This window comes from Lactuca virosa, chromosome 8 (assembly GCF_052849685.1).
Source record: "Lactuca virosa cultivar CGN04683 chromosome 8, Lactuca_virosa_CGN04683_v6, whole genome shotgun sequence".
In the NCBI taxonomy this organism is placed as follows: Eukaryota; Viridiplantae; Streptophyta; class Magnoliopsida; order Asterales; family Asteraceae; genus Lactuca; species Lactuca virosa.
In genome coordinates, this window is record NC_136433.1 from 316434031 (window position 1) to 316444149 (window position 10119).

Here is a 10119-nt window from a genome sequence, read left to right on the forward strand (position 1 = left end):
TACATGCATAAGTAAAGTATTCTCTTAATAATTTTGAAAACAAATAACTCTGCTTTTAATCACAATACTTGAAGTATATACTCTATATAATAAGTTAGAACATGAAATGAGCATGATAATGTTATATAAACCAATTAGCACATGAAATGAGTTGATGGTTAATAAATTATTTTGATGTATAGTTTAACTAGCACATGAAATGAGCATTATAATACCATAAAAACCAATTAGAGAAATAAGTTATAGAATGATAGATAATAATAATAAAGAATTTGACTGTAATAACACTTATCTACTCGTTTGTTTTAAAATCAAAATAGTCAAGATGTTTAAACTCTTTCAATGGGTGATTGAAAATAGAAATTCAACAACACATAGATAAGCTGAGTTACAAATCTATAAAAAAAAACACACAGATGGAATCACAAGGATAAACTCAAAATCATTAATTCAAAGCAAGGAAACTTAGAATTTATTTAATCACAAAATCAAATGTTAATTACCATATATGTGGTCATGGATCTGAGCGTTCTTTTAGACATGATGTTTTTCCTGTTCTCATTTGCTTGTACTTATGTGCTCGATATTCTCCAACAATTTGAGACAGAAAAGAATATATTTAAATTAAAGAAAAAAGTTCCTTAAAAGAGGTTATGGGTGTGATTCATGGTGAGAGAGTAGTTCGAACCTAAAAATGAAATAGATTTTTTTTTATAAAAACTACAAAAATACCTTCAAACAAATATCATCATACCAACAATTAAATCGAACTCAAAACAGAGATAGACAATAGAAGAACATTATACTGCCGATTCTTAAAACTACACAACCGAACAAACACACATGTTATAATTAAAAAAATCATGGTGGAGATAAAGAGATGATGGAAAACATTGGTATCTTCAAATCTTTGCCTTCGAGAGTGAGACACAAATATAAGGTTGGAGAGATGAAGGAAAAAGGAATCCATTGTTGTTTATTTGAAAATTTTCCAAATGAAAGTTAAGACTTTCAATAAAGGCATACGACTCACAGAGGGAAGAAGGTAACCAGACTCCATCACATCAATTTTAACACCTTTTAGGCTAATAAAAATCCTACATATATCGAGATATATAAGAAATACTGAGGGATTGATGTGATGATGGAGGAGACGATAAGGTGGATTCGAATTTGGGTGTGCCGAGATTTAGGGGATTTGGTTTGAATGTTGATTTTGATTTTGATTTAGATCTCTAATTTCTTGTTTATTTATATATAAAGGATGGTACGGGAATTGGAATGATTTAGCCTGATTTTTTGGGATAGAAATATGAATGAATGTTTGCTAATTTCTTGGGATACCCTTTATGAAACAGGGTATTCAAAATGAGCGGGAAAGAAAAGCAAGGATGCACTACAATATGCCACGTGGCAAAGAAGGGGTGTAGAAAATTGACATGTGTAATGTTAAGAATTCACTTATTAAAAAGGAATATATATATATATATATATATATATATATATATATATATATATATATATATTAAAAAAATATTATTCATTTCAATTGAACTGTTAGCCATATACCAAACAAAAATCATGATCGGCAATTCCAGATTTACACTTTTACATTATCTTTTCTTGTACTTTTATTTTTATATTTATTATACCAATTATAATGTATGCTATTTGAACTTCATTATGTTTTTATAACTCTTGAACTTACTAATTTTTAGAAAGAAATCGTTGGAATAGAGTTTGTAATTTTGATTGTATTTGTTTTTTATATTTAGCAAGTACCCGTGAACCGAACCGTGGTTACCCGCCTTACAGTTCGAGTCGGTTCGGTTTTTTTGCTAATTCGGTTCGGATTTGGTTAGTGCACATGAAGTACCCGCCCTATAGTAATGATTCACAATTTTATTACTATCCGTACCGAACCACCGAACCGCATACTTAACACCCCTATCTATCAAACATAGGGATCGTCTTTCTAATTTTCCTATTAAAAGCGGGTCATACTTGTGAACCCGTTTGCCTTGTTTTCTTATCCACCAAAGTCCAAAACCCAATCCGATAACATATTCCCTCCCACCAAAACCGTACTACTCTCAGCCACAGCAACTGTAATGGCTCTGAATAGTGGCCGGATGCTATGCAACCCCTCCACAATAGCACCATACAACCGTTTCCCTTTACACCGTCCAGTCCTCCTCCATCCTCCTTCATCTAGAACACCTCTTCACATCGTTTTAGCTGCCAAGAAACTCTCGTCTAGAACCGGAAAATTCGACAGGAAGAACAAAAGAGGGTCGACCTCGACCAGAGAAGATGAATCGTCCGGTGAGTTTAACGATGGTGCAATTGGAACCGTTGATGCGACGGAGGTAGAGAATTTTGATGGATATGTGTTGCCGGATCTTCCCGGACTTGAGCCGGATTTTTGGGAAGGGCCTCAATGGGATGGTTTTGGATTCGTCATTGAGTACTTGTGGGCTTTTGGAATCGTTTTTGCGGTAATTTCTCCATTCCCAGTAGTAATTCACACTGTCTTCTATTTGGTTTGATTTAACTGATTTTGATTATTTATTTGGTTTATGCTATGTTTGGATATGCAAATTGCAACTCATTTTCCTGATAGATGATAAATTACTTCTCAGATGCGTGAAAGCTGTCGTATGTTCTGATTATTACAGGAAACCATACATACAAATATATCGAATGTGTAAAATATTGAACAATTGAACATCTTGATGGATAAATTGAATGTGAATGGTGTGACAGATTCCGATTATTCTAGGAAACGAACATCATGATAGAGAAATTACTTGTATTTGGTTTGTTTTTTTTACAATATGTACAAAAATGCTTTTTATGGTACAAAAGATATAACATTTTACTTGTTATTTATAATTTATACAACAAATTTTATATGAAATATCCAAAGAGGTTTGATTTTAAGAAAAAAAATGCAATATTTTACGTGTAACTTATCTAACCAATTTGAAACATGATTTCATACACTTTATCAATTAAATAAAAGGAAAATGACTTAAAAATTGTAAGATATTGTTTGTTTTGTACACATTTAGTCATGGAATATTTTTTTTGTCCATATTTGCCCATTAAACTTGTTATCTTGTACACAAACGATCCTTATAACCGGTTGGTGGGGGTTTAGCCGGTTTCCGGTGACTCTCCGGTCATCTTCTCTGACAAGTCTCCAGCTAACATGAGTTTTCCAACAATTTCAAAACCACAAATTGATATCTACCTTCTAGACCTTCAAACCCACCTGCTTCACCATTCACAACCGACCATCGAGTCTTCAATCTGCCAAGAACTTCAACACCATTCCTGCTATATTATTCTGTCCACCTTATACCACTTTATAGTTTATACCAGCCCCCTTCGAACATCTTCAACCACCAAAAACATCACTATCTTCGAACACCAAACTAACCAAACCACTGGAACCACCTCCTGCCATACCTATCTACGCCCTATACAACTGGCTGCCTCATCACACCACCTATAACCATCATCATCACCACCTGCTATAACCACCATAGCAGTTGCCTGTGTTTTTCTTTCCATCACCTCACTTAACACCACCACCCTTCTCCCTTGTTGATAGATTAAAAACCAAAGGTCACAGTTTTGAGGAGCCTGTTGGTTTGCTTGCTTGCTGTGCTGCCACTGCCAGAGGGATACCCACAAAGTGGGGCAGGAATTCAAGATTTTCAGTTGAAATTTTGCTGGGGGTTTGAAGGTCTAGAAGCCAAAACTTGATTTGTGGGTTTGCAATCGCCGGAAAACTCATGTTGGCCGGAGAAGATGACCGGAGTCTCGCCAGAGCTGCAAAGAATGCCGGAAACAAGTTAAACCAACAACAACCAGCCATAAGGATTGATTGTGTACAAGATAACAAGTTTAAGGGGAAAATATGGACAAAAAAAATTCAAAGACTAAATATGTACAAAACAAAAAATATCTTACCCTTTTAAGTCATTTTCCCTTATATATGTTATTAAAAAAGTGAAACATAATTGCCTAGACTGTTAAAAAAATGTTACATTGTTGTATAGACAAACATTTAATATACATATTTGGTCTTCAAATAAACGTGGTGCATACTGCATCTAAAAAACTACTTTCTTAATTAGATTGAGAAAAAGATAAAAATATTGTGGCTATAAGAAGACGTAATAAATGATTGTTAACAGAACTATCGAACTTTAAGAAAACCATTTGTTATATATACATATATATATATATATATATATATATATATATATATATATATATATATATATATTACAAATGGTTTTCTTAAAGTTCGATAGTTCTGTTAACAATCATTTATTACGTCTTCTTATAGGCACAATATTTTACCCTAGTTTCCTTTTTATGGGATTAAGTTATTCTAGTTGGTATTCAATGGATTAAACCTAACCATAGTAGGATGCTATTTATCACAGCTTGCTATTATATTAATTATCTATTTTTATAGAATTTAGTGGAGGTGCTGCCCTTCTTTACCAAAAAAAATGACCATTAAACTGTTCAATGAGTAAACAACAAACTTTTTAATTTTAATTTTTTTTTTTTGTAATATGTTCTACTGAAATTTGTAGAATTCAATGCCTTATATGAATTAAACACTAAAGTTGTATGAAAACTGAAATTTTGATGTGCCAATCTATTAAAGTTTACCAAGTTCGATGCATTGTGGATGCCTTTAAAACGCATTAACAAATATTATATAATTTTGTTTTGCGTCACAGTTAGTTTCTAGTGGTATTGCTGTGGCAACATATAATGAAGGCGCGACAGATTTTAAAGAGACTCCAGCATATAAGGAATCAATTCAATCAAGGGACTTGTTAGAAGAACCGGAGGCATCAAGTCCGGATGTTTTTGAGTCCAACCCTACCGAAGAGGCTCCTAGTTTGGAATAAGTAGTATTTGTGCAAACAAAAGCAAAGATTGTTAAAGGTAATGTACTTTGTTGCTAAAACAAGTTTCTTTTTAATGTATGATATAGTTGTGGAATGTTTTAAGGTACCAATGTTCAAACTGGTATCCACATGCGTAATTTGAAATTTCAATAGTGTAAAAGTTTTTTTTTTTTTTTTTTTCCTTAATGTTTTTTATTAGAGTTCCTACGTAAATGTTTTTGGTGATAATGCAATACCAAGTTGATTATACCTTTTTTTTTTTTTTTTTTTTTTTTTTTTTTTTTTCTATATTGATAATCTAAACCATGGGTCACTTTTTACAGCTGTGTATTATTGGATCTATCACCGTGCATTTGTTAGTAATTTCATGTTTTTGGTCTCGGTTAAGTTTAGAATATATTGCGCGGATTGTCCATGGTTTGTGATAAATTTGGTGTTTTGTCCATCTTTTATTTTTATTATTATTTTTTTTACCGTGACTGGCCATATTGAATTTCTTTCTTATTTTTGGTCATTACAAAACATTAAGATGCCGTTTGATGCATAACACCGGACTGGACAAAATAGAACAGACAACTTTCGGTTACCGTTTCGCATGGATGGGACCGAAACAAAATAAGTTATTGACCAAGTCAAAATGGGACTAATTTACTATATTTTAGTCTCACTCAAAATGGTGGAACACAATAGAACAAAAAGGAAAATGACAAAAAAATCCCTTGCCTTCTCTAATATGTGGTCACCCCCCCCCCCCCCCCTCCCCCCACCCCCACTTCACCTTTCTCACTCAATCAGGTAACACCCATCACTTCGCTACACCTTCCCCACCAACTTTAAAAACAACGTACCACATCACCGTTGGAGGAGATCTTGCCGGAGATGAGACTGAGACTTGTTTTAATTGTTCTAATTTTGAGTTTTACTTCCATGGAAAATCTTGACTCACAGCAACCTTGCTTTCTCTACAAATCATCGACTGCTATTTTTTTTTGACACCTGTATTTTTTTTTCTTTTTTTCCCGCTCAAGTATAGCCTAATAGGAGAGAATTTTTTAGGGAGAAAATTCGTAAGTTGTATCACATCCTCCCACCATGCATTCCAACAATTATCTCTTCCTATTTGTTGTATGATCACATAAGTGGTAAGTTTTCCCGTTTAGTAAGTCAAAAGATGAGTGGAACAAGAATTAGAGGATAAACATACATTTACATAAACTTGGCAGGGGGTTTTAGTGTATTATTCTGACATGAGCATTAACATAGTAAATAGATAAAAGAACTACATTCGAGGTTTTACCAAATACTATCGTTTACATGATTAATTCAAAATAGTTTAAATTATAAGTGACTATCTTATACAATAATCATTGTATGCTACAAATGTATTAGAAACAACTGAAACGAAAATAACTATCAAGGACAATATGGTAATTTAAATATCACAATCTGTTATGTTTTGGCTTTACCAAACGCTATATAGAAAATCAGTCTAGTTCTCTTCAGTCTAGTTCTATCCAGTTCCATCCCATCCAATGTTGTTCAGTCTCATGCATTAAACGCTACCTAAATGACTACATAATATTTATCTATTAAAAAATTGTTAAATAAAACATATAGGCTCTACCGCCCCTCACCACACCATTATCCCTTCCTTATCTTCTCAACCGTAAGGCTATAAAGTTTGAGTCATTAAATTTTTATTAAAAAAGTCTCACCTCACGTTAACTTCACTACTCCCTATTATAGTCTTACTAACTTTAGAAAATAACCACCATTTCATATCATCTAGATATTTTTTATTTTTTTATTTATTTTAAATACACTTTTAATAAAAACATACTATTCCTAAAACAAAATAAAAATTTTCATTAAACCATATAAAATTAAATTACTAAAACTATAAATAAAAAATTACATTAAAAAATAAAAATAAAAAACGTAAAAATAAAATGAACGTTATACTAAAATTAAAAATTATATTAAAACCTAAAAGTTGTAATCCTAGTCGTCGTCCTCATCGTCATGCTTCTGTTTGCCTCTTATATATCTCCTTTGTCAAAGCTTGATGTAGATTGTTGTGCGTTTCTGCGTTTTGTATTTCCAAAAGTCTCTCATACTATTCAAGGTTGCCAACATGTATTTGTGCAGGTGAACGAAATAAATCGTTTGAATTATACATACAAATAGTCCGACCCTTATTTCTATTCCATAATTCTTAAGATGATCTTAGAATTCAATACTTAAATATTCTCCACTACTTTCGGATCAGAGCATCGTGATCTTTCTGCCTAGTTGATTCTCTACTCCATTTTAAGTTTTTTGAACACTTCAAAGCTTATGCTTGATTAAATAGATAAACCTGTTGGGCTTATATTTGAAAATAGGTTAAAAACCACGAGTTTAACAACATAAGGATTTTAAAATGAATAATTATATAATCATTTTATACCCACCAAGGATCATCTTGCAATCAAAGGTGGATTAAAACCAACCATATATAGAAAAGATTACAACCTTTGAAGTCTTTGATTCTCATGGGAGATTGGAAGTTGATGAAGTGCGACAAAAGACTCAAAGAAATTGTTTGGCTTATTAATGTTGTGTCAAATATGTCATGTATAGGTTTACTTTTACCGAGATGGGCCTGTCCATTCTCGTGTTTATGCTTATAGTCTAGCCTATAAATATTGCATGCATGTATTATTAGGGTTAACGTTTAGTCGCATGTATTATTAGTCTAGCCTACATAGCTCTTACAGAAAAGTTCTCGTTGAACTCTTCTAGGGTTATTTATAATCTAAGCATTCAACACTATTTTGATCATTATTCTTGTCATTTAATTCACGTTATACACTATATACTCTATCGATCTTAGTAATTATTGTTTCAACAATTGGTATCAGAGCAGGAGATAGTGTAATTAATTCGCTACTCTTCTGTCGAGGTTTTACTAGGGTTTATCGTTTTTCTTGGATCTGTTGTTGGTGTCTCAATCGCTTTAATCAGATGTAGGCTCCAGATCTAGATCTTTAGTTTTACCCTAGATCTCGATTCACGTATTATACTTCTGATTCTATATCTGTTTTAGTGAATTTTTTACATCATGCAGAACGAAGGTCCTCATACTCTTTCTTTCAATCTCTCTAGTAGTATTGGATCTATTACAAGGATTCCAATACTCTTTCCTCAAGATTATGAAGTCTGGGCATTGCACTTCGAAGACTATGTTCTTGGAATCGAAGAACATGGTGATACTGTATGGCATTCAATGATGGAGGAGTCGTTCACGTATTCCAGTACAAGAGAGCCAGTCAAAACTTTGGCTAAGTACAATAAAATCATTCTTGAAAATAAATACATTGCTACCGATGAGAGGAACAAGCTTATGAGCAACATAAAAGCCATGAAAATTATCAGATTTGCTCTTCCTCCAGATACATTTCGTCTTGTGAGTGCATGTAGTATTGTGAAAGAGATATGGTATAGGCTGAAGGAACTTTATTCAAGTGACGCTGATTTGGAACATCCGTGCAAACATTACTTCTATTAGAGTTTGGAGCTTTTGTGCAAAAGTCTGATGAAAAGATAGATTAGACGTTTAATCGGTTTAATCATCTGTTGAGCAGAATGCTCAAACACAATCTCAAGCGTGAAATCATTGAACAGAAAGTCACGTTCATGAATGGATTAAGATCTGAAGGGAAAGCTGTTGTGTCCACGATGAAGGCACACAAACAGTTCAAAAACTACACTTTGGCCAAGCTTGAGGAATTCTGAGATCCCATGAAGACGAAGTTACGAAGGATATGAATCTTGTTTCTAGTCTTGGTTCTTTGGCGTTAGTTGCAAAAGGAAAGAAAACAGCAGAGGAGGATTCCGAATCAGCTCTTTCGGAAAGCGAAATCTCAAAAGAAGACAAAGCTCTTCTAGTGTCCAATCCCAAGAAGTTATATAAAAAGAATTTTTCTCGTAATAGAAACAAGTTCAGACAAGGTAACTCTAGTTCAGAGAAGCCCATGGATGAGTTTTTCAAGAACTCAGGAGACAAAGAAGAGAAGAAAGAAAAGAAGCTAGTGGGTGATTCGGGCTATGATTGCAATTACTGTCATGGCAAGAATCACTTTGCCAAGGAATGCATGCTTAGGAGAATGAATGAAAAGAAAGAAACTGAGAAGGATGAAGCTTACTATCTTCAGAAGATAGAGGAACTGAGAAAAAGGAGTGCTTCAAAATCAAAGCCAACATTGATTGTTCAGGAAGGAAGTGATGAAGATGGAAGAGTTGAGGTGTGTTCAACTCACTCTGAAGATGATGAGGTCAGAAAACCCACACATGGAGGGTGCTTTGTTGCGAAGTCAGAGTTGCAAGAGTATGAAGGAAAATGCTTGATGGTTCAGAACAGAGGTTCGGAACGAAATGGGTATGCTACTGATGGTGATCAAGCTTCTGAAAGCTACTTTGCTGCGAAGACAGTTTCAGAGCAAGTAAAAGAATGTGAGAAAGTGGTTGATAAGGTACACTCTATACTTCTATCTCTTAACATTCCTGTTTCTCTCTATGACTCGGAACTAGCCGATTTAAAATATACTGTCTCTAATTTAAGTGATAGTTTAAAATGAACTCGTCTAAGGCCCTGTTTGTTTACCTCTTAATTGAAAAATTAAGAGGTAACCTCTTAAAAATTCATATGTAGATTGTTTGGTAGCTTCTTATTTTTTGCCTCTTAATATTTTAAAAGCCTCTTAATATTTCAGATATAGAGTGAAGTCTGAAAAGAAACAAGAGACGCCTGTTACCTTTTTACCCACAGCTCCTTCATGTATAGACCTTAGCTTCGACGTTCTTCCCTCGACGTGCACACCTTCCGCCTCCACCACTTGTCATCCGTTCCGGTCACCGCCACCAGCCCCCTTTGCCTCCGGCTTCGTCAAAACTCGGTAACAACAACATCAGGTAAGATTTTTTCTCAAATCAGTTTTATGTAATCGATTTAAGAACTCTGTTTCTTCCTCCTTCGTCGGCGACACCATACCCATAACCTCCTCCCATAGTTGATGCCTCTTCCACCATAGCTATCGTCGCTTCCTTCTTCCCCCACAGCCATCGCCCTGGAGCAATCAATTTCATTGTTTGATGTCTAGAGCAATCGATTTCGAGGTTTGGCATATGCAACCGA

At 34.0% G+C, this 10119-nt stretch overlaps 1 protein-coding gene across 1 annotated transcript; it reads left to right on the plus strand.

The window, feature by feature from the left end:
* The first annotated feature begins 2010 nt into the window (after positions 1-2010).
* On the plus strand, positions 2011-5115 carry LOC145132816 (AT-rich interactive domain protein). Its single transcript, XM_079067734.1, has 2 exons — positions 2011-2498; positions 4770-5115. The coding sequence occupies exons 1-2, from the start codon at positions 2112-2114 to the stop codon at positions 4941-4943; spliced, it is 561 nt and encodes a 186-aa protein (XP_078923860.1). The 5' UTR covers positions 2011-2111; the 3' UTR covers positions 4944-5115.
* The last annotated feature ends 5004 nt before the right edge of the window (positions 5116-10119 follow it).